This window comes from Panthera tigris, chromosome B4, assembly GCF_018350195.1.
Source record: "Panthera tigris isolate Pti1 chromosome B4, P.tigris_Pti1_mat1.1, whole genome shotgun sequence".
Classification (NCBI taxonomy): Eukaryota; Metazoa; Chordata; class Mammalia; order Carnivora; family Felidae; genus Panthera; species Panthera tigris.
This window is the reverse complement of record NC_056666.1, coordinates 116292190-116318593: the sequence shown is the minus strand read 5'-3', so window position 1 is coordinate 116318593 and position 26404 is coordinate 116292190. Positions and strand designations below refer to the sequence as shown.

Sequence of the window (26404 nt, the reverse complement as noted above, 5' to 3'; positions counted from 1 at the left end):
TTAGCTTACACGTTTGGCATTGGATGTTTATTATGATTTAATTATTGATGGATAAACAGTAGAAAATTTGCTTACAAACCACCTAATGCGTTTACCTTATTTATAATAAGTTTAATTTAAAGCCAGTCACTACGGAAAATGATATAAAGAAATACATGAAGCTGTCTTTATTGTGAAATCATATTACTCTACATGATATTTTAGAATGTTGGTCTGCCTTTGTAAAATTGGATTTTAATCCAAACTTTAAAATGCTGAATTTGTTCTGCATGTAAATTTTGCTTCTTTACCTAAAGAAAAGTCATTTAGGCATTTTAAAAGCAATCTGCAGCTTTTCCCTCAACCTTCTGTAGTTATTAACAAGAAATTGTTTTGATCTCTCAAAGACATAAGCCAAAAATTGCCACTCTAATAAATTCTTCACTGTTAAAGAAGTTTGAATCAGTCCAAAGAGGTTTTTTTTTGGTTTTTTTTTGTTTGTTTTGTTTTTGTTTTTGTTTTTGTTTTTTTTACCAGAAGTGCCAAAGGGGCCACAATATGACACCATTTTTGCAGGTAAATACCCATAGTAGAGGATCTAGTTTGGGAGTGTTCACAGCTTTACAGCTGTTGTCTTTAAAAAAAAAAAAAAAAAAAAAAAAAAGTGCACATATGTATCACCCATTCTTAGGACAAAACTCAGTTGGCATTCCAGAGTGGTTTTCTGTATTCTTGTAAGTAAATAAAATGGTTACATTTCCACAATTAAATTAACAGTGGACAGTCCCAGATCAGGGTTAGCCCCAGATGATAAAGTAAGATAACACAAAACAATTCAGGTTTTTTTTTTAAGTACTTGTAGTTGGACACTGATTTTGAACTTTTTCAGTGTGTGTGTGTGTGTGTGTGTGTGTGTGTGTGTGTGTATAGAGTGTGTGTGTGTATAGAGTTATATGCTGTCATTCTGAATATCATTTATTGCCCTTTTACCTTTTTAATTTTATCTAGCTATGACAAAAAGCTCGAGATATTTTTGAGAGCTACAAAAGCATAAACATTTTGCATACATACACAAATGTATGTACATATTTGAATGGGGATATATGTGCATATATATGGAATATGTGTGTGTGTGTGTGTGCGCACGCGCGCGTGCATACATACATGGTAAGTACAGTGAGTGAAAAAAAAACTAAGAATAAAGGAATAGAGAGTGTCAGGAAAGAGCCCTCTGAAGATTAGCATGTATGCTGAAATTTGAGCATTTACAATAGTTTATTATGTAGTTAAGTCTTTAAAATATTAAAACAATTGTAGAGTTTTTGTTTAGGGTTTATTTTATTTTCTTTTTTAAAATTTTTTTTTAGCATTTATTTATTTTTGAGACAGACAGAGCATGAACGGGGGAGGGTCTGAGAGAGAGGGAGACACAGAATCTGAAACAGGCTCCAGGCTCTGAGCTGTCAGCACAGAGCCCGACGCGGGGCTCGAACTCACAGACTGCGAGATCATGACCTGAGCCGAAGTCGGATGCTCAACCGACTGAGCCACCCAGGCGCCCCTGGTTTATTTTAAATTATAGTGCTTTTTTTTTTTTTTTTTTAATGTTTTATTTATTTGTGAGAGAGAGACAGCGTGCCAGCGGGGAAGGGGCAGAGAGAGAGGGAGACACAGAATCCCAAGCAAGCTTCAGGCTCTGAGCTGTCAACACAGAGCCTAACGTAGGACTCGAACCCACAAACTGTGAGCTCATGACTTGAGCTAAAGTCAGATACTTAACCGACTGAACCACCCAGGTGCCCCTATAGTGCATTTACTTTTAAGGTGAAAATAACTTATTTAGTGGCATGAATTAAATATAAAGCTAAAAATTTAGGCATTTTACCATAAATCACATTTAATATTCATGAAAATGATAGTGTAAAGATGCCAACAACCCCAAGTAAAAGTTTTACCAGGTAAAATATTGTAGACAAGTTCTTGAGGGTTTTGATTTGAAGAAATCAGTAATTTAGCACTGCTTTATTACAATGCTGTAGAAAATAATCAACCTGAAACCTAATGTAAACAATTTTTACTTCTCAAAATTGTTTTTATTGTAGCATTATATGTGTTTTTGTTATCACCTAATGAGGGAAAATGTTGATATGTATAATTCTACCTAATGGTAATTAGAAATGTCAAGGAATATATCTAATTTGGGAGTACTTTTTCTTTAATACTGATCTAGGCTGTGACAATGGAATTCTTTAACTTCTGTGTTTACTGATCATGTTGATGTAATTAAAGGGTTATACTATGGATAATAAAAAAAAGGATCTTTTTGAAGATGTGGTTTTGAAAATTTTATAGTAAGATTTAGCTTTATAAAGTGAAGTATTTTCTCTTGCTAATATGAACTAGAAATGTGTGTCTTATTCCTGATGGAATAGAAAATACCTAAAGTTATTTTATAGATGAGAATTTTCTTGATGGGAAATAAGGGCAATGAATACTATTCAAAGTTATAAATACATAGAATGTCTTTTGATACATTGTCAAATGCATTCCGTGAAGAAAAGTTTAAGGCTTATGTGATTTCCTTTTTTATTACTTATTTATTTATTGAGAGAAAGTACATGGGAGCATGAGTGGAGAAGAGGGAGAGGGGTAGAGAGAATCCCAATGAAGTTCCACACCTAGCATGGAGCCCTGTGTGGGGCTTGACTTCACAGCAGTGAGATCATGACCTGGGCTGAAATCAAGAGTTGGATGCTCAACCAACTGAGCCACCCAGGTGCCTCAATTCCTTTTTTAAGTTGTACTCACTTAAAACCACCAAGATCAATTAGATGTTTTATATCAGCATTTGCCAATAGAAATATGTGGATCCCATACTTAATTTAAAAATATTTTGCATGTATATTTTTTAAAAGTACAATTAATTTTAGTAATACAGTTTACATAACCAAATATGTCTAGAATTATTTTATGTTATCCATATAATAATGAGTTAGTTATACGTGCTTTTAAATCTAGTTTGTATTTTACATTTACAGTACCAGGCAGTTTGAACTAACCACTTCTCAAGTGGTCAGAATGGGATGTTACCATATTATGTGAATTAATTCTGTAATAACATCAGAAGTTTGTTTCATTCTTATTTGTCATCTGAAATAGGAGGCAAGTACCGTGGTCAGCAGACTTTCAAATATGATATGCAAGATTCGAAAGTGGTGATATCTATATAGTTTGATAGACATTGGTGACCACGCCACTACGTTTGATAATTTTGGAGTTGAAAACTTGGTAGTTGTGAGCTACCAGCCCTTAAGAGTTTCTGTTTGGACATATAGGTTTTTTGAAGGAGTGTGGTGGCAGGGGTGGGGAGGGAGGTTCCTAAGACTGTCTGCAGGCTTGGTGTTTTGCTCAAAGGAAACAAATCAGAGAAAAGCAGAGAGAAAAAACTCGTGATTATGATTTGTTACAGTGAAAAGATACAAATTAAAATCAGCAAAGGGAAAAGTGTGTGTAGGATGGAGGCCAGGTGTAAGATTTTAGTTGTCCTTTCCCGGTGGAATTGCATGGATAATGCTTCCTTCTACCAGCCACTTTGTATGACAACATATGCAAAGTGTTGTCAACCAGGAAAGCTTACCTGAGTCTTGATATCCGGGGTTTTCATCAGGGATCATTTACATAGGCAGGAAAGTACCCATATGACTATCTTAACTACTCAGTCTGTAGCTTCCCTTATCCCTCCTCTCCTCTGAGGTCCTACTGTGGCCCAGACCTCAGGCATACAAAAACAGAATTTACCATAATTTACATCATTGACATAAGTTACCTGGCCCAAGACCTCAGGTGTACAAAGAGACTTACCAGGCAGAATATTCCAAGGGCTCAGAAGTTATTTCCCAGGAGTCTTCACAGGCAAGTCCTTTCTTTGGGATGTGCAAGGTTTGAGCCCCCAAGCTTGTTAGATTTTCCTTTTTACTGCACAAGGTGATTTGGATTTTGACAAAGGAGAGTGTCTCTAGTATAAATTCTTACAAAAACAAAAGGGTAGGTGAGATAGGCCATAGCTCAATTTGCCTTAAATATCTAATGTTTTAAGACAAATGGCATGGATTACTAACTGTCAAGGCAGAAATATGTTAGGGCTCACTGAGATGTAAGGAATCTAGCATTTAGGACCCTACAGTAACAGGTTTCTTAGTTGGAATCAACACTTACAGTTTACTGATTGCCTCCTATAAATTCACCTTGCTTGGTGAGATACATATATTATCTATTTTACTTATTTTTTATTAAAATTTTTATTTGAATAGACACAGTGTTAAATTCGTTTCACATCTACAACATAGTGATTCAGCATCTCCGTATGTTATGCTGTGCTCATCACAAGTGTAGCTACCTTCTGTTACCATACAATACTATTACAATATGTATTCCCTATGCTGTACCTTTTATTCCTGTGACTCATTCATTCCATGATAGAAAACCTGTATCTCCTACTTTCCTTCACCCATTTTGCACTTCCCTTCCTCCCTACCCCATCCCCTCTGGAAACCATCAGTTTGTTCTCTGTATTTATAGGTCTGATTTTGCTTTTTGTTTATTCATTTGTTTTTTTAGATTCCACATATAAGTGAAGCTATACAGTATTTGTCTTTTCCTTTATGACTTGTTTCACTTAGCATAATACCCTCTAGGTTTATCCATTGTTGTTGAAAGTGGAAAAATTTCATCCTTTTTTACGGCTGTGTAATATTCCGTGTGTGTGTGTGTGTGTGTGTGTATACGTACTAAGTCTCCCTCTGAGAACTACTTGACATGTAGGGAACAAACTGCTTTCAAGGCATTGTAGAGCCTTGAAATCAGTCATAACTTGAGTCAAGGTCCAGGAGAAAAGGGAGATAGACATATTCCATGCTACTTTCCCTTTTGAGGCATTTTCAAACTCTCAGGTTACTTTGGATAAGAGGATAGAAGCTGAACATTGTAGAAGAAATGAGCAAAAAGCAAGGAAGTTGAGTGGAGTTTTCAATAGTTTTTTGTTATTGTTGTTCTAGCCTTAGGTTTGCAGCTGGAATCCTTTGAAAGGGGGCACACCATAAGAGTGGGAACAAATCAGAGGTAGGCCAGTCTTCACAGTGTTTGAAACCCTGTCTCATGCCAGCTCAGTCCTTGATTGGATTTAGGTGATCTGCTCCTACTCTGACTGTTTCTAGAAAAAAATTAAATCATTTCTGGAAGAAGGTAACATCATCTAGAGCCTCTATATTTATCCATACATATTTTCATGCAACCATTCACATACAATGTGTAACATTAAATAAAGAATTACTAGGCACACACATCAACATAGAAAATCAACAATAGATATAGGGATAAATCAACAATAGAAATAGGTTATGCATAGGCTATGCAGACTCTGAAGTTACATACAGGAGCTTTAAAATACTATAATCTATTCATGAAAATAGATGGCAAGGTGGAGAATTTGACCAGAGAACTGGAATCTGTAGAAAAGAACTAAGTAGAAATTCTAGAACTGAAAAATATAGTAACTAGGGCACTGAGTGGCTCAGTTCATGAAGCATCCGACTCGAGTTCAGCTCCGGTCATGATCTCCAAGTCATGAGATCGAGCCCTGAGTCAGGCTCCACACTCTCTTCCTTTCTTTCCCTGCCTCTCCCCTGCTCACATTCTCTCTCTTTAAGATATATGTATAGTAACTAAAATTAAGAACACAATAGATGGTTTTAACTGCCAGTTGGACACAGCTGAAAGAGGATTAGTCAACTGGAAGATAACGTAGTAGAAAATATTCAGGACCATGGATTTGTCCTTTTGGTGTCATGACCAAACTAAGCTAAGGAATGGGTTTTTCAGTATCTCACCAAAAAAATATCCATTGTTTTAGAGCGTAAGGATAAAAAAAAAAGCCCTTTTGAAGTGTAAGTACAATTTTTTGCTATTTTAATGTGTGTGGTTTTTATATTTTTGTTATAGGTTTTTAAAATAAGTATGTAAAAAGTAGTTGGTAAAATATAATATTGTCACAAATTTCTACTCGAAAGCCTCCCCTCAGCCTTTGAGCAAACAAAAATTATTCATATAGTATCTTATGGAGAATTCACATGTTCAGCGTACTCAGCTATGTAAATAGACCTTAGAATGAGAAAATAAGCAAAAATATTTAGATTCAAAATAGATACCCAGCGCTGGATGGTAAAATATGTATTTTAGCATAGGGGAGCTCTTACTTTTAGTTGGGCTAATGGTTATAATATGTTTGGTAATCTTGTGAAATTGTTCATCCCAAGTAAGAAATAGTAAATTAGAAAAGAAGTTACAGGTAAATTATTGAGGGATTTGTTTTGGCAGTAAATACCTTGTTTGATTTTATCTGAGACTCTGCTATGAATCATACCTTTGCTGTATGTACCACTAAGAAAAAAGAGGCTGTCAATTATGTCAATATTTTGACATCCTTTAATTATAGGATGTATCCTAATTTCAGAGATGTTAAAATGTGAAGGAAAAGGTAATCTTAGTTTTAAATTTTAGTTGTGTCATTTATTGTTTGTTTGGCTTTGGTCAGAGAACTTCTTTGAACCTGAAATAAGTGAAAATAAGTAGTGTAGTCTAGTCTTTAGAGTTAGGAAAACTAAATGAATTAAGAAATATAAAAGTGTCACGTATGGGGTATGCATTTTATACTATTAATTTGGCTTTCATTACTTCCTTCTAAAACTTGGCATTGTTACGGTAACAGGAAGGGGTTCCTGACAGCTAACCAAGGCCGGGGGGGGGGGTTGGAAACAGCAAAGATGTAAGATACTGGTTAAATAAGAACTTAAAAAAAATTCCTGTTGGAGCCATTTAATGAGGTTCCAATATCATTCTTTATCTCTCCCCACCCCCTCTACCCCACCTATTATGTACATACATACGTACATATGTATGTATGTATGTAGGCTCCACACCCAGTATGGAGTCCAGTGTGGGGCTTGAACTCATGACCCTGAGATCAAGACCTGAGCTGAGGTCAAAAGTCAGATGCTTGGGGCGCCTGGGTGGCTCAGTCGGTTGAGCATCCGACTTCGGCTCAGGTCATGATCTCGCGGTCCGTGAGTTCGAGCCCCGCGTCGGGCTCTGGGCTGACAGCTCAGGGCCTGGAGCCTGTTTCGGATTCTGTGTCTCCCTCTCTCTGACCCTCCCCCATTCATGCTCTGTCTCTCTCTCTCTCTCAAAAATAAATAAACGTTAAAAAAAAAAAAAAAAAAAAGTCAGATGCTTAACCAACTATGCCACCCAGGCGCCCCTGGCATCCCCCATTTATATATAAAGATATCACTGACTGTTTCCAATGTGGTGATTGATATTTATAATAATGGTACCTATGCATCAAAATCATTCTGATATTTTTATTTTATTTATTTTTAATTTTTTTAAACATTTATTCATTTTTGAGAGAGAGCGAGAGCATGGCAGGTGGGGAGATAGGGAGACACAGACTCTGAATTGATATTTTTATTATATTGGTTTTTAAAAAGCACATTTTAGGAAAATTTCCAATCATCCTAAATTCATTTGTTATGCTTAAAACCTCTATCTTTATTTAGTTTTGTAGAATTCCTGCTCTTCTGATGGTGCTGCATAAATATAGCATTAATCAGAATGAGTAGATCTTTTTGTTTTTTATTTTTATTTGTTTTTTTTTTTTAATGTTTATTTATTTTGAGAGAGAGAGAGCGCGCAAGAGCAGGTGAGGGGCAGAGAGAATCCCAAGCAGGCCCCATGCTGCCAACACAGAGCCCAATGCAGGGCTTCAACTCACAAATGGTGATATCATGACCTGAGCAGCAGTCAAGAGTCAGACGCCTAATTGACTGAGCCACCCAGGTGCCCCAGAGTGAACGAATCCTTTTAAAGAAGGGGTTGGATAAAGAAGATGTGGTTTGTATATACAATGGAATACTACTTGGCAATGAGAAAGAATGAAATCTGGCCATTTGTAACAACATGGATGGAACTGGAGAGTATTATGCTAAGTGAAATAAGTCAGGCAGAGAAAGACAGATACCATATGTTTTTACTCATATGTGGATCCTGGGAAACTTAACAGAAGACCAGGGAGGAGGGGAAGGGGGAAAAAAAGTTACAGAGAGGGAAGGAGGCAAACCGTAAGAGACTTTTAAATACTGAGAACAAACTGAGGGTTGATGGGGGTTGGGGGAGAGGGGAAAGTGGGTGATAGGCATTGAGGCACCTTTTGGGATGAGCACTGGGTATTGTATGGAAACCAATTTGGCAATAAATTTTATATATATATATATATATATATATATATATATATATATATATATATAAATATAAAATAAGGGGTTGGACTTTGTGATGTTTGGTGGACATGAAAATTCCTTATTATATTCCTAGTTTGAAGATTGCCAGTAAATTCTGAATGACATTTTCCTTGAGGTTTAAAATATTTTATAGCCTTAATTTTGTGTTCATTCTCTTCTGTTCTTTCAGGAATTTTCAAGTCACATTCAGTTGATAGGATGAAAAAATTCAAGAGAAGGCTATCCCTCACTCTTAGAGGAAGCCAAACTATTGATGAATCATTGTCTGAATTGGCGGAACAAATGACTATTGAAGAAAATAGCAGCAAGGATAATGGTAAATATTTGGGGGCTGGGGAGGAGAGGGAAGGAGAGATGCTTCCCCCTTTTAATTACTTTGCAAAGTGTAAGCTTTCTTTTCTGATAAGTTCCTGTTAGCTTCCTTTTGTTTATTTCTTTGTCTTGTTCTCTGGTTCTTAGGAAACGGAAGACAACATAACTTTTTCTTGCTTACTTACTGGAGCAGTGTTACTTACTCCACTAGTACTACTTGAAACCTCCTCCTGGTCTCTAACCCTTGTGGATTCTTCTGTCCCATTTATCTTTCCATTTTTCATTGGCTCTTAAATAAGAATACCTTATATAATATTATCCTAGTTGTTAAATAACTATTTTTAAGTTAACCTAAGTTAATACAGCTTAAAAGTATATAGTAAGTTTGTGAAATTCCTGTTTGGGGCTTCATCATAGTTTTAGAACATTATATATGCATATTGACTAGATGACAAGGTTCATCACGTGAGTGAATTATACTCATATTTACTGCAGAATCTGTTCATAGTATTGAGAGCACTTGATAGGCATGTAACATTTCACATTTGGTAGTTCTTTTTACAGTGTAAAGCAGTAGTTCACATATGTTGATATAAAATGAAAAGAGCTCGTTAAATTGAACAGATTAAAATGTAAAATCCTGATGAAATTTACAGAGCAAGGTTACATATTCCAAAGTGAAACAGCCCTAGGGATGTCATAATAATATCCAGGAAGGGGTTACCGGAATGGCTGCCAGTATATCATGATGCACACGTTCTATGACAAGCCTTTCTTTCCTGTGCCTAAAATTCTTCTGTTACAGATTTGTGGCAGTGGGTGAACGCATGAATACCTCTGCCCCCTGAATGCAAGTGTCCTTGTTGTGAGAGAGGGAAAAGTATAAAGGGAAAGGGCTCCGGACTTTAAGTTAAAAGTCATAGATTGGAATTTGGGATACACTAACACTTACTTACTAGTTAATATGACTCTGAGTAACTAATTGATCCTACTCAGGCTTTAGTTGATCAGGGTCATTATTTACTCAAGTTTATCTGGCTGATTGTAATATGAGAGAGAAGACATAGATGAATTCAGTAGAAAATACATTTTTAAATCATAATTTGAATATAACTTCTGTGTAGGAGGGGGACACATCTTGCATTTGGGTCAAAACTCAAAGACAATTTTATAATGTCTTACTTTTTTTCTTCTTGCCAAGAGCAAAATCCTTACTTCCCTCAGACCCTCTTTGAATTTTTGGTATTTTCATTAAGCCCTGAGTATTTGTTCTTATGATCAAATAGTCTTGCAAGCACACTGTACATCTTGATAGGTTCTGGGTCAGCTTCTTAATGGGTATTTGACTATAAGACAAACCTCTCCTTAAAAAAAAGAAGGCACCTGGGTGGCTCAGTTGGTTGAGCATCTGACTCTTGATTTCAGCTCAGGTCATGATCCCACAGTGGGTGAGACTGAGCTCTGTGTCGGGTTCTGCGCTGACAGCGTGGAGTCTGCTTGGGATCCTCTCTCTCTTTCTTTGCCCTTCTCCCACTGGTGCTTTCTCTCTCAAAGTCAATAAACTATAAAAAAAAAAAAAAAAAAAAGAAGAAGAATTTGGATCAAAGAAATGGACATCCTTCTTGGAGAGCTAATTAATATTTTAGATTATTTGCATATTTTCTGGAATATTTTAGTATTGTCCTAAAACATGCTTAATTTATAATGAGTGGTGAAATGGTGAAAAAATTTTTTCAAGTGGTTTATATTATTTACTTTATTAAAACTTTATTATAATAGTGACTTTAACAAGGAGGAAATAGGATCTCTTACTGAGTTTTCTCTTAAGTTACTTGAAATAATACTTGAAGATGTTATAATAGACATGGATTCCTCTGGGGATGCAGAGATTGTTAGGAGCGTAGGCTGTTTCTGAGTTACAGTCTGCTGTTGCTTACACGCTTATGTGTATTGGCACATGGATTTCACCAATAGCTTTGACAAAGATTCTACACCTTTTTGGTTATTTATCAGTGCCTGTGAGCTGGTTCCAATATATTCTTTATGGAATTTATCTTAGAATATAAAAAGCTCCTAAGATAGGTGGCACACACAGTCTGCATCTGAATATGGTTTAATGAATAAGAAATGGTAGACTGGTATTATTTAATTTTTAATAATTATAGATTCAAAGGAAGTTGCAAACATAGGACAGGGAGGTCTCTTGTGTCCTTCTCTCAGTTCCCTCCTTTGGTTACATCTTCCTTAACTATTGAACTTTATCAAACCTAGGAAATTAACACAGGAATAAAGTGTGAGTATAGTTTTGTGTCATTTTATCACATGTAGATTCATGTAACCACTGCTGCAATCAGGATAAAGAGGTATTCCAGTACCACAAGGAGATCCCTCTCATGCTACTTTACACAGTTATTCCACTTCCTTACCTCCCACCATCTCTGATCTCTCAGAGTGGTATCTTTAAAACGTGAGTGAGATCATATTACTACCTGCTTCAAAGCTACCATAACCGATTGCAATGTCAGAATAAAATTTGAACTTTTGCAGTTACATACAAACCTGCTTATCTCTCTGCCCTCACTAAATAACAATTATGTACTACAGCTACACTTGCCTTCTTTGTGTTCTTCTAACAGAGTGTTTCTCAAGTTTGATCTCTGGGTCAGCAACAAACAGCATCACCTGAGAATTTGTTAGAGATGAAAATTTTTGGATTCCACATCGGACCTACTGAGTCGGGAAGTCAGGGGCTAGGAGTTAGCAATCTTCTATTTTAACAAGTCTCTGAAGGTGATTCTGAAACATGCTAAAGTTTGAGGACCACTGTTCTAGCAAGTCAGATTCCTGCCACATGTTGACTTTTGCAGTGGCTTTACCCTTTGTCTGGAATATCTTTTAACTCACCATCACCTATCTTCCCAGGATTGGCTCATTTTTCCATTTATATCTGTGTCAAAAAGACTTCTATAGAGAGAACTTTACTCAGTGTCTAGTGTAAAATAGCCACTCCTTTATTTTCTGTTCTTTTTTTAATCTTTTGCATATTGCCTATCATCTAATATTTTTCTTATTCATTAGTTTCTTGTTTCCCTTCCATAAGATCTTATAATCTTAGAGAGTAGTACCTTGTTTATTTTGTTCACCTGTTGATGCCCGGGACCTGGAATGGTAGGCACACAATAAAAGTCCCCTGAATAATTGAATGTTTTATGATCTCTTTTTTTTTAAGCTGTATTCCTCAAGACTGTAAAAGTTCTATTCCCCACAGCAACTTTTCTATAGGCAGATTATCAATGTATTTTATTATGATTCCAGATAAGAAACATGACAACCTTGGAAGAGAAAAGTTTTCTTATGTGTTCTAGCTTGTATCCTACCTACACTGTTTGACTATTTAATTTTTGCATTTGTATCAGATACCCCTCCCTATTCATTATGAAATCATTCATTATTATACTAGGTTTAAATTAAGATCCCCCAAATCCTTGATCAGCCAGCTACTACCAAGGAATGTACAGGCCATGGGACACTTTGGACAGATGTTATCCGTTACTAGTTAGGTACTTTTCCTTTTTCCAGTCTGGTATTCTACCCAAATTAGATAACTTGGGCTTTGTCTGAGTCCCGAGGATCCTTTGGCCCCATCCTCCCTCTCCCATCTTATGTGCAACCATTATCAGTAGAAGTGCAGGCCATGTGGGCTTCTTGTTCTTGGTGTCTGATAAACCTTTATAGGTAGGAGAAATACTCACATCGGGAGATATTCTTACTCCTGATTATCAGCTACGAAAGAAGAGCTGGCTCCGTTTTAGAGGAGATACTCAGAGAAGCCCCCTTCCTTTTAAAATTCCTTGACTACTACCAGTAAAAACATAATTCTAATACAAAAGACTACTTATGTGTCACAGAAGACTTCATCGTGTCCTTAACCTGTTTTAGAGCTCTTCTTTAGAGGTGGAAAGGAATCATGAGATTCCTTGTAAACATTACAAAACAGGATTTCTCCCATTTACAATTAAATAACTTTTTAAGTATTATATATTTTAAATGTTTCTGCTTATTTATAAGTGTGATTTCTTAAAAAAAAAAAAGCTCTTTATATTAAAAATCCCAAATTTTGGGTAAATTTCAGAGCCACTGATTTGATCTTTGCTTAAGTACTTCTGTTTTATTCATTAACTAACAAACCTTTTGAATGTCTAGCAAATAGGGATATAAATTCCCTCAGGCCAGGACCATGTATTTTTTACACACACACACACACACACACACACACACACACACACACACATATATATGTATATATACATATATATGTAGCATTTGTAACCATAAGACATATATGAAGTTAGTAAATGTAGGAGAAGTTTGGAAACAAGCTTGGGATATATTAAAATAAGCAAATGGTTAAAAAAAATCTATGGGCTATAATAGTAGTTCTGTGATTGCTAACCAATTTGGTTACATAAGAAATGGATACTGAAGTTATTCAACCAATTTCAAATAGTAAAGTATTTTCTATAAGTATTTTTCACAGAAATTATTTTAATTTTGGTACTTTGTTTAGATAGCCAAAGAATTCTTAAATGTTACTGATCTCATAAACCTTTTGTTTTCTGTTTTGCTTTCTCAATCCTTCTCATGTGATCCTGAATCTTGGGCTGGTAATGGAATGATTTTGGATACTGTGAACCACAGAGCCTATTGTGAAGAATGGCAGGCCTCCAACCTCTCACAGTATGCATTCCTTCCTCCACCAGTACACAGGATCCTTCAAGAAGCCCCCGTTGCGGAGACCACATAGTGTTATTGGAGGAAGCCTTGGATCCTTCATGGCAATGCCCAGAAATGGAAGCCGACTAGGTAATTTAACGGTCTTTTTTTTTTTTTCCCCCTAGAGGTCATGTACATAGCTAGATTATAGTTGTATGGAATCAGCCTTTATTACCTGATTTTTCTTGTAAGATAAAAATCAAGTTGAAAATAACAGAGGTAGCAGGAAGATGGAAGGCTCTAGAGAGGTGATAGCACTGACACTACAGAGCAGTAACATTTGAAAACCTGTCCACCAGAAAGAAAACAAAACCCTTAAGAGATGGATGCAAGATTTCAAGGTGAACAGAAGCTTGCTTAATTTAGGGTCATACCATAGTAACTCCAGATTGTCACCATGCAATAGCCCGGTGCGGTAATTAGTATCCGTGATTATCCCCTGAGTTCTCATTCTTAGGTCACTGTGTCATTGTAAGTATTCAGGAAAAATACATATCTACAAGTTTCTTTTTATCTCTCTGGTATTTTTTTTTTTTTTTTAACATTTATTTATTTGAGAGAGAGAGAGAGCGAGCGAGCATGAGCAGGGGAGGGCAGAGAGAGAGGGAGACTCAGAATCCAAAGCAGACTCCAGGCTCTGAGCCGTCAGCACAGAGCCTGATGTGGGGCTTAAACTCACAAACTGTGAGATCGTGACCTGAGCCAAAGTTGGAAGCTTAACCGACTGAGTCACCCAGGCATCCCATCTCTGGTCTCTTTTGATGGCATCTTACTATCATGCTTTGATTTTTTTAAGTAAAATAATTTTATAGTCTCATGGCATAATTATATTAACTGAAGTTTCTGAGGGTTTTATTTTGCTGCTTGCTTTATCTCCTTTGTCATGGTAGATTATTTCTTCATTTGTTTTGTTCATTTTGGGAGTATGAGCTTATCTCTCGTGGGGTTTTATCTAGGGGAGAAATGTATGAAGGTTTTATCCTCATAGGTGTAACCCTACAGAATGGTGTACTGGAGTAGGCTCACACTGGTTCATGAGAGATGATTGTTAAGTTTTCAGGAATTTTGCAAGCTGGTTGTTAAATGTAGCCATTATTAAGATTTAAATTATATAAATCTGTAATTAAGTAAGCTAATTAAAAACAAAGTTAATGAATACTTAAAACTCATTATTTCCTAATTATTTTACTACACTTTACTATTACCTCTGCTTTGGGGGTTATTTCTGTTATATCTGTATAATCAAAATTTTATGTAATGGCATGTACATTTCTTCCCAATTACGTGCTCAGTGATGGTCATATTGTAACTTGAAGTTGGCCGTGGAGGGAGTATTTACCCCACAGAAATTGGAGAACACTTCAGATTAGGATTTGATTTATAGTTTCGCTGTCTAGTCCAGGGATTGGCAAACTTTTCTGTAAAGGGCCAGATTGTAAATTTTTTGGGTTTTATGGGCCACATGTTGTCTCTATTGCATATTCTTTTTCTTTTAAAATAACTCTTTAAAGATGCAGAAAATATTTTTAGTTTAGGAGCCATATAAAAACATGTCACATTTGCTGATCTTTGGTCTGAATTTAAGAAAATGGTATTGAAAATGTTAGTAATGCAGATTAAATTTAAAAGTGTATTGTATCTGTAGCTGTTACAGTTGTAAGTGGCACAAAATTGAGCCATTTATTCTTTTAGTACTTGAAAACCATTACCTAATTCAGCAAAGAAGTGCTCATACACGTGACAAATGAATGAAACTTTGACATAATCCTTAATTATTTCACTTTTGTCTTATTAACAGAAATGAAAATGAACATGATAATCATGTTGGAACTACATTTGTTCATTAATGACATGAGTAATTTCTTGGTTGAGTCAGATGGTACTCAAGTATTTATTCATAGTCTGAGATTAATATGCTCCTTTGTGGTCCTTGTACAGGAGAACAGATTTATTTAAGTCTGTCCTTTACTGAAGATGTACTACTTTGAGAGTCTTGTGCCTTTCTTTGGGAGGCTCTCACTTGCACCTTGGACAGCCAGGGCTTCATCTTTTATCCTAGTGTGGTGGCTAAACCCATGCACCTTCTTACCAAGATCAGCAACCCCTCCTCAAGAGAGTGACAGAGTCCATTACGAATAACAGCTTTTGGCTCTTACTTCTCTGTCTTCACTTTCTCAATGTTGTGCCTATATTCTTGTAAACTCAGCTATACATTTTAAAATATTATTGCATTTTAATCAACATTTTCTTGAAGGAGGTAGATGTTCAGATTTTGCTGGAAGTTGAAGGCATGATTAAATCATCTTTAGCATTTTAAAAGTGTGACAAAAGAATACTTGGCCTCAGATGTGTCGGATACCATCAGATTAGGAATCAGTTCCCAGTGCACTGACTTTTATTGCCAAGTTAATTTTTTGTTTAAATCTTAGTATGAAATTTCTCCAGAAATCTTTGTATAATAGAAGTGTGTTCTTAAATTACATATCTATTAAAAATCATTATATTTGTAACTACTTACCAGTGTAAGAATTTTCTCAATAATGTGTTATCAGGACAAAAAACAAAAATACAGGAATTCTGAGACTGATTTGATAAGATCCTTGACTTAAACAGTTCTCATTTTCACAAGTAAATATTCATTAAAAATAAAAATTTATAGCTATAAAATACTATTTTTTTACATGTTGATATTTCATATAATCTTTCATTTGAAAGAAGAGGTGCAGTTATCTAGTCCATTCTTTGATTTTTAGTTAATAATCAATTTTAGATTATTTGTTGACTACTTTTTTATTTTTAATGTTTTTACGTATTTATTTTGAGAGAGAGAGAGAACATGAACAGGGAAGGGGCAGAAAGAGGAGAGAGAGAATCCCAAGCAGGCTCTGGCTGTAGCACAGAGCTTGACATGGGGCTCGATCTCACAAACCGTGGGATCATGACCTGAGCCAAAATCAAGAGTTGGAGCCTTAACCAACTGAGCCACCCAGGTGTTCCTGTTAAGCACTTTCTAAATATCAGACACTCTTTTAAGTTGGGGAATACTAAAGTGAATAAGCTAAATCGTGCCTCCAATGATCTCAGAAGTTGGTGTAAAATCCCATGAAACAAAAAAATGCTTTTCAGTGCAATGGGAGCAGTAGGTGTGGATACAGTAGTCATCTGTGTCTGAGAGTAGAAGAGATTTCACTGAGTAATGACAAATGAGCATAGTTTTGAAGAATGAGCTCACCAAATTGGTAAATTGGGGAAAGCCGTCTCTTCTAGATACAACAGTGCGGCGGGGAGTATGTTAAAACACTCTAGCATGAAACAACCTACTTGTGGGGCCAATGACTAATTCTGTAAAGAGAACCAGTGGTAAGAGATCTATTTGGGATCTAGTATATGTTTCTGGTAGGCAACTCTTGCTATATGAATTACAGGATGATTGACAAATGCAAATATAGAGCAAGTATATAAGTATACAAATTTGTTTTCGGTATACCCAGATAGAATTAATCTTCCTCCTCTCTCATTTAACTTTTATCCTTAAAAAAAAAGACAAAAAACCAAAACCATAACCCACTTGTATGGTAATTTAAATATGTTTTTTACTTCAAACAGATTTTTGGTGGTCAAAAACTTATTTCTGCAGTTAAATAGATATTCAATGAATAATTTTTGAATTGTTCTTTTATTTTTTAACACTAGAGAGGGAAAGCTGCATTAATGGCTTTGAAAACTTTTTTTTTTTAAGAATATTCAAAGAAGTTATCATTTGTCTGTAGACCCAATGACACATTATCTAATGGAAAAGTACTAAACTAAATAAAAGGCAAAAGACTAGGTTTCTATTTTAGCTCTGCCTCTAAGCTGTGTAACCTTTGAAAATCATTTAACCTTTCAAAGTCTCAGTTTCCAGATCTGGAAAATCAGAGAACTAAGAAATCCTCAAGTGTTATTTCCAGCCTATAACTTTATTATTCAGCTCTTGATAATAACTTGAATGTTAATTTTTTCCATAGTTTTTCATAATCTCAGAGTGTGAAAGCATTTCTCACTACTGTTTCAAGACATCTGAATTATATTTTGATCTGTTAGCTATATACCTAGAACACCCAGAATGTAAGACTTCTTATGCTATGATTTTTATGTCTTGGCTGTCTGTATCTTAGTTGTAGTGATAATAAATTATGTGATATATAGTAGGGTATAATACATCTCTCCCACGATAAGTGATGTTTCATTTTCTGATACAGATATTGTTCATGAAAATCTAAAAATGGGATCAGATGGTGAGAGTGACCAAGCTTCTGGGACATCATCTGATGAAGTGCAGTCACCTACGGGTGTTTGTCTTAGAAATCGTATACATAGACGGATCTCAATGGAGGTAACCATTTAAAAAAATTAAAATGTACCTGCATATGTGTGTTTGTGTATATAAATACACATATATATCAAACAGAGCAAATGCCCATTTGAAAATTTTCATGAAGGCAAATGACATTGTAAGAAAATTTAGTATGGTCTTGTGAATATTTCCTTTTTTCCAATTATCTACCATGCCAAGGCAAGTATACATTAATTATATTTAACATTCTGCAAAACATGTAAGGGTCTGTTGTAGTGGAAATGTGAATTTTCAAAAATACTGGAAATTCAGAATGATACTTTAGCAAAGTTTTCTTTTTAGAAAATAGGATTTTAATTATATTTTTGAGGTTCATCTGGATACTTAATACTTTATATTTTATTTCAGATTTCAAAATGTATACATAAAATAAGCATCAGCTTTTTTTGTTTTGTTTTTGTTTTTGTTTTTTGCTTTATATTGTAAATATGGTTATCATTTCCTTTATGGCTTATTATACCTACTTTTGTAGAACATATAAGTTATTTCCCCATGTAAAAGAATTAATGGTTTATATATAACCTTGAGATTGGAAGTTGATTGTGAATGTTCTTATTTTGGTACATACTATAGATTAAAATAGTTTTGTCCAAAAAAATTGAACATGTTTTGAATTAAGAATATTGGGGTTTTTGGTGCTTTTGAGTTGACATTACAATGCGTAGGGTCTCTGTCCCATTGGTTGATTGCATTTTCATTGATAAAAGGTTGTTTCTAAAGCAGTTAATGTAAAACAGTATCAGTTTTCTAAATGATAAATTAATATTTTTAACTCTTGAGATCACCTTGACGTCTGTTCATATCACTGTATAAATTATATCACAATAATAATGAAAATATTTTCTTCATCATATATATGGTTTTATCATATGTTTAAAGTTTATTTACTATTAAGATCTATCGTCTGGACTTTCTAACTCTTTTATTGAGCTGTGTTTATTTCCCCCCGCCAAAGGTGACCCACTCTTGATGATATTCTTACTTTCATATATTTTAATAGCTGAAGAAAGACTTCTTTCTTAACATCCTCCACATCTTGCACATCATTATATATTATTATTCAGGATGTTTTTGGATGTTACTTTCTGTGTATTCTTCTATATAAATTTTAAATATATTTTTTTAATGTTTATTTTGAGAACGAGAACGCATACATGTGCATGGGCAGGAGTGAGGGGCAGAAAGAGAGGGAGAGAGAATCCCAAATAGGCTCCAAACTGTCAGCCCAGAGCCTGATGCGGGGCTTGATCCCACGACTTTGAGATCATGCATGATCTGAGCCAAAATCAAGAGTCAGATGCTTAGTGACTAAGCCACCCAGGGCCCCCTTAAATATCGTGTTCTAATAATAATGTTATTGTGATTTGTTTGGGATTATGGAAAACTAACAAACCATTATCTTTTAATTATTTAGTATTACCGTTTGGTAACATGGTATATATTTCAATACTTGATATCTCTCAGTAAATATTTACATAGTTCTTATACATCTCACTTTTGTTTTTTGGTTTGGTTACTATCATGAATAGTAGAGATTTTTTTACATGTTTGTTTATTATTGAGAGAGAGCAGGGGAGGAGCAGAGAGAGAGGGAGACAGCAGTGGGCTCTGTGCTGAGAGTGGAGAGCCGATGCAGGGCTCGGACTCAAGAGCTGTGAGATCATGACCTGAGCTGAAGTTGGACACTTAACTGGCTGAGCCACCCAAGCACCCCAGGGATTTATTTTTTATAGGATTTATGTTTTTTGGTATGATAATGTAGGAAAGATTCCCTTTTGATTTCTCAGTTCACATTTTGTAATTAAATGGAATAGATGGTGCCTGGGTGGCTCAGTCTGTTAAGTGTCCAACTTTGGCTCAGGTCATGATCTCACGGTTCATGGGTTAAAGCCCTGTGTCGGGCTCTGTGCTGACAGCTGGAGCCTGCTTCAGATTCTGTGTCTCCTCTCTCTCTGCTCCTCACCCACTCAAGCTCTGTCTCTCTCAGAAATAAAAAATAAACATCAAAAAATTAACAACAAAAAAGAAATAGAAGTGCCTTTTTTAAAACCCACCCTTTATCCCACCTAACTGTGGTGAGTTTTACATATATATATATATGTATATATATATACATATATATACATACAATATATATATATATATATTGCTACTCTAATCTTTATTATTTCCTGCCTTCTACTAGGTTTGGACATTGTTTTTCTTTTTCTAGCTTCTTTAGGTATATAAAGTTAAGTTGTTTATTTGAGATTTTTCTTGCTTTTTATTTATTTCCATTGACATAGCATTAATAAAAGATTTCAGTTGTCTCGCTGTGCTTGTGCACAAAACTTTATCTACTTGGTTGTTACTTAAACCAGTCACATTTTGTGGTGGTCTTTTCCTCTTCCTACAAAGTATAAATCATGTCTAAGAAAATTCCATGTGAAATTTACCAACAAAAGGACTCAGAAATAACGGAGTTGCAGAGTACCATTTCTGTAGAACTCTGTTGTATACTTCTGCTTACAGTAAATATATTTGCATTCAGATATTATATATAATCAACATGAGTAACTTTGAAACTATAATAAAACTTGACAATTACTTATTAATAAACAGTACAGTAGAGCCTATGAATTCAAAAGTAAAATGCCCTTGTCTCTTCTATTTGTGATTACAAATACCTTTTTTCCCTTTTTTTCTTTTTAAAGGATTTAAATAAACGGTTATCATTGCCTGCAGATATCAGAATACCTGATGGGTATCTTGAAAAGTTGCAGATAAACAGTCCACCATTTGATCAACCAATGAGCCGAAGGTCTCGTAGAGCTTCTTTAGTAAGTTTTCAGTCTCCTATACCTATGCCATCCAGTCTCCTTGTTTGATTTTCTGGGTGTAAATACTTTACATTAATTTTTATATTGCTTTTTGAATAACTAAATTTTATTACATTGCCTTTTGGATTTTATCTTTTTCCAATTCTTTAAGGGTTTAAAGATGCATATTGGAATACAATTTAAGCTATATTCTGTTTTATTTTTAGAAGTTTTTTTGATATATGCTAGATGTACAGAATATGTATTATAGAAATATATATTAATATATACTAGATATACAGAAAAGTACATAAACCATAATTATATAGCTCAATGTATTTTGCAAAGTTAACATACCTATGTAACCAGTACCTAGATCAATAAAATTCCAAAAATCACAGAAACCCTATCCTGCCACTTCTCTGTTCACTTTCTACTCTTACTTCCTCAACTGTAGCCACATCCCTGCCTTCTAATGCCAAAGATTAGGTTTACCCATGTTTCCCCATATTATGCTCATAGTATGTTTTAATATCTCGAAAGACTTTTTTTAAATCCTCATTTATGTACACATTCTTTTAAAATGCTTTTAGTTCTGGTTATTCATATTAAATTATGTTTTATACAAACGTATAAAAATGTATGCAAGTTTACGTATATTTTACAATCCACATGGAAGTATACAGTATGTATTTGTTTTTTGATTGGGCTCTTTTGCTCAATGTTCTCGTGTATTTATCTAGTTTGTTGTGTGCATAGTTCATTTGTTCTTTTTGTTGCACGGCATTCCATTGTATACTATACTTTATCTAGTCTCCTGTTGATAGACATTTAAACATTTGGGTTGTTTTTTAGTTTTAGGTTATTACCAAATAGTGGTTCTGTTATCACTCTTGTACCTGTATTTTGGTTAATACATGTAGTCATTTCTGTTGGGTACATACTTAGGAGTGGAATTTTTGGAACTGATTGTATGCATATGTTTAGCTATTTTTTTTTAAAGTTTATTTATTTTTGAGAGAGAACACAAGCAAGGGAGGGCAGAGAGGGGGTGGGGGGAGAGAGAGAATCCCAAGCAGGCTCTGCACTGACAGTGTGGAGCCTGACGCAGGGCTCGATCCCACAAACCTTATAAGGTCACAACCTAAGCTGAAATCAAGAGTTGGATGCTCAACTGACTGAGCCACCCAGGCACCCCTTCAGCTTTCCTAAATACTGTCAAAAGGCTTTCCAAAGTGTTTGTACCAATTTACACTCCCATCGGTATTTGATAGTTTTGTTTGTTCACTTTAGCCAAGTTTTGATACTCTTTTTAAAAAATGTTTACTTTTCTGGTCATTGTGTAGTGTTACCTTCTTGTGATTTTATTTTGCATTTCTCTGATGACTAAGCTGAACACCTTTTTAATGTTTACTGGCCATTTATTTATGATATATGCCTTCCTTTGTGATTTGACTGCTGAAGTCTGTCATCTCCTTTCTTTTGGGTTTTCTGCCTTTTTGAAAATTGATTTATATAAATTCTTTATACATTCTTTATCAAGAACCTTTATGAATTATGTCATTGATTTATATAAATTCTTTATACATTCTTTATCAAGAACCTTTCTGAGTTATATGTCTTGCAAATATCTTCCAGCATGTAGCAGTTGACCCTTGCAATAGCCACTGCTCATTGACAGTTCAGCTTTCCCTGTTGCAGTGTCACCTTTGACACAGTTTAGGTGATTGTATATGTAAGGACCTCTTTTGAATAGTTACAGTCCTATAATAGAGGTATGTATAAAGTGCTGTGGGATAAAAAGAAGAGATAGTAAAATGACTTTGCATATTATAGGCTTAAAAGGAGATCATACTTGAGTGGCTTTAAAAGGATGGATAGGAATTTGTCAGGTTGACTTGGTAGAAGGATATTTTTGTTTTTTTTTGGGGGGGGTGTTGTTTGTTTATTTTGAAAAAAAGACAGTGAGGCGGGGGGAGGGTCAGAGAGAGAGAGAATCCCAAGCAGGCTCTGCACCATCAGTGCAGAGCCTGATGCAGGGCTCGATTTCATGTAGTGTGTGTGAGATCATGACCTGAGCTAAAATCAAGAGTCGGATGCTTAACAGCCTGGGCCACCCAAGCACCCCGGTAGAAGGGTGTTTTAAGCAGAGGAAACTTGATGTACTAAAACCCACAAATATGAATGTAGGTATGTTGGGAAGTTATAACTAATATGAAGGGTATATGTGGAATAATATTAAAGAATAGGGCTTGAAAGGATAGGATAAATCCAGACTGTAAAAAGCTTTGGCTATCAGGCCAAATAAGGAGTCTGAACTTCATTCATCTCATGTGATGGACCTCAGTGGTAGTGATTTAAACAAGGACTGACATGACCACATTTTTGTTTCTTAAAGTGGCTTCAGGAAAAGTGTAAACGAAGTGGAAGGAGAGAAAGACTAGAGGCAGGATGATGAATTAGGAATTTATTCAAAATTAAGGATGATGTGGCAGTCCTGTGGAAATGGGAAATAGAACCCAGATCCTAGGGACCACATAGAGAGATAAAATAGGAGCTCTGGTACTCAGTTGAACTTTGTGTTTGAAGAAGGGGCAATTGAAGATTCCTAGGTACTAGCAGTTCTCCTTTTTATATTTTATATCATGGAATTTTTTTTATATACCAAAAATTTCTCTTTTGGTTACATATTCTAAAGAATAAAATTACTTTAGACTGTATATAATATGAACGTATTGTTATTTGACATTCATTCATCGATGCTTAATAAAAGTATAGTGCCAACTTGATTTTGGTGTAGGTTTATTATCATAGTTTTGTATCACTGCCTAAGACGTTTTTATTTAAATATCTTTGCCATTTGGTTGCCTAGTTGAAAATGTTCTTTGGCTATCAATTTTTATCAAAGATTAGTACTTAGGATACATTTTGGAGTTATTGAATATTCACATTTAGACTAAAGATATGATTTAATCACAACATAATTCTTAAAGCTATTCTTTAAGAGCTATCTTTTTCAGTATACGTGAAATTAAAGAAAACAGTGCCCTCTAATGAATGTTAAGTGATGGAATTTTTATTATGGTTGAGTGTTCCTACTCATCTTCCTTGGTTTTTGATCTAAAATGGCTTATAGATTTCAGTAAATCATGCCAGCTCTATTTGGTTTCTACTAATGCAGCCTTTTCATTATTCATCTACTTTGCTAAAGCATGATTTCTTTTGAAGTATATTAGAAAATTATTCTTCAGTACCCTAGGTTTATGTATGAAAGGGAAGGGTTAGGGAATGGATGGAAAGGAGATGGGAAAAGAAGCTATTCTTCACATGTGTTAGAGCTCATGTTTCCATGGATAATATACTCGTTAAAAAATATATTTTCAAGATAAAATATAAAATTTTAACCTTGTCTTTCTAAAAGTATAAAACTTTTCTCATATTCAATAGCAATGTATAACAAATAGAGTAGTAAAAATAATATAAACCCTTGTTTGAGTAGGAATTAAGGAGCAAATCACAATTCATTTCTGAAGAAAGACATACAATAGGGCTAATTGGTTTTCTTTAAATTCATGATCATCAGTCTCAAATGAACCCTCAGTATTGCTTGGCTGCTCTATACTGCCTTTCTCTGGTTTACTCTTCCCCTGTCACTCTACGCAGATGATTTCAAAGAAGAGAGAAGCTGTTTATCAGAAACCTCCTCATTTTTTGAATAACAAGTGTGCAAATCTGTCTACACCTCTACTCATTCTATTCTTTCCTTCTTTTAATATAGAGGAGTTTTCCTTCCTATCCCATCTGCTTGGGATGCTTTAGAATATTTGTAATTGCTGAGGCCCCTGGGTGGCTCACTTGGTTGAGCATATATATGACTATTGATTTTGGCTCAGGTCATGATCCCAAGGGTTGTGAGATTGAGCCCTGTGTCGGGCTCTGTGTGGAGCATGGAGTCTGCTTGATATTTTTTCTCAATCAATCTCTCTCTCTCTCTCTCTCTCTCTCTCTCTCTCTCTCTTTCTCTCTTTGTCTCTCTCTCTACCTCCCTCTCCCTCCCTCCCTCCCTCTCTATCTCTCTCTCCCTGCCCTCCCCACTGCTCGTCCTCTCTCTCTCTCAAAAAAATAAAATTATCATCTCTATACACGCATATATTCAGTCTCCCTCTCTTAACTGCATTCTTTCTATTTTTATTTTAGAGTGGTTTTAGACTTATAGAAAAATTTAAAAGGTAATCTAAAGAGTTCCCATATACCACATACCTAGTTACCACTATTATTAACATTTTACATTACTGTAGTGTGTTTGTCACAACCAAGGAAACCAACATTTGGTACATTACTATTAACTCCACACTTTTTTCATATTTCCCCAGTTTTCAGCTAATGTCCTTTCTTTGTCCCCATTTCCTATCTAGGACACCACATTACATTTAGTTGTCATATCTCATATTAAGGGTATTGGTTATTGGATTGGTGAAGTGTTACTTAATACTCATTTATGGTTGATTAGAAATGGATGTTCTAACTCAACATTTTGTTAAACATTAGATTAGTGGAAATCCCATATACCAATAGTCATGATGCATTAGAGCATTGATGTACTTAGAATGATGGCATGCCCAGTGGAAATTTGTGAGACTGTTATGTGCAGTTTTAGTAGATTGAAAGTCTGTATATGAAAATTTGCCTCATTATATTGAAATTGTAGGTTTTACACATTTACAGAATCTGCTTGTTCCTAACAATGAGTCGGATTCCTCATTCATGGCTTTAGCAATATGTAGCTTATATAGTCCTTTCTTTTTTATTTCTAATAATAGGTGAGGAAATAGGGTATCAAGTCCTGATGTCTCTCAGAAATAATAAATATATTATGGAGTGTGAAAGTTAGGTTCAAAATCCACTCAAAATTTAACTTACCATTGGCATATTATGTACACAATTAAGATACTATCCATACTGATGGTAACAGCAATTTTTGTAAGAAAACTACCAAATAGAATAGAGGTTCTCAATCCCTTTTCTCCCCCCCATATTTCTATCAGTAACATCAACTCCGTAATTGTGACAAGGAAGGAAATGGGTGTTTGAAAAAGTCTCCCTTTGTCCCTAGTGTTTCTTATATATATGTTCACTTTTAGGATGACATCTATAAAACTTTTGCATATACTTCACTTGTTTTTAAGTTCAGACTATATTGCTAGCATGTTAAGACATCTTAAGGACAGCACTTGTAATGAGTACTAGGTGTTATATGTAAGTGATGAGTCACTGAATTCTACACCTGAAATCAATATTAGTTAACTAAATTTAAATTAAAAATTGAAACTGAAGAAAAAAAGACATCTTTACAACTGTGATACAGTGATTATGTTGGCAGACCCAGAGTAATCCAGAAATTTCCCATAATGCTCAAATACCACTTCCAGGTTACAGTGAATTATAGGAAGGCTTTTGCAACTTATAGTTCATCTTGGATTTAAAAAAGTTTTTCATGTGCTTATGCTAAGAGTCATCTGAACAGGAATTTGGGGCTGCCAAAAAGCCAGGTATTCCCTTGAAACAATGAAGTAACAGAAAAAAATATCTTTATTTGTTTGGAAAGTAGAATTAAGGAGGTTTTTATATGTTATTAAAATATGAAACTTACTGTTCCATTTCTTTAGCTATTTTTTTTTTTCTTTACAAAACTTGGAAAATAATCTAATGATGGAACTCAGTCTAGATTGTGAACTCATGAAAGCAGGAATAATTTCTGTCGTCTTCACTATATCCCCAGTACCTAGCATTGT

At 35.0% G+C, this 26404-nt stretch overlaps 1 protein-coding gene across 2 annotated transcripts in view; it reads left to right on the top strand.

Annotated features, from left to right (window-relative positions):
• Window positions 1-26404, top strand: part of CDK17 (cyclin dependent kinase 17) — a 109614-nt gene that overhangs the window by 61607 nt on the left and 21603 nt on the right. The window contains exons 1-5 of one of the 2 annotated variants that reach the window (XM_042992951.1): window positions 5660-5921; window positions 8503-8649; window positions 13344-13508; window positions 17660-17793; window positions 20508-20633. In XM_042992951.1, coding sequence (XP_042848885.1) covers window positions 8532-8649; window positions 13344-13508; window positions 17660-17793; window positions 20508-20633 — 543 coding nt within the window. In that variant the 5' untranslated portion in view covers window positions 5660-5921; window positions 8503-8531. Of the gene's footprint in view, window positions 1-5659; window positions 5922-8502; window positions 8650-13343; window positions 13509-17659; window positions 17794-20507; window positions 20634-26404 lie in introns of those variants that run through there. The other variant, XM_042992950.1, reaches the window with a different exon arrangement.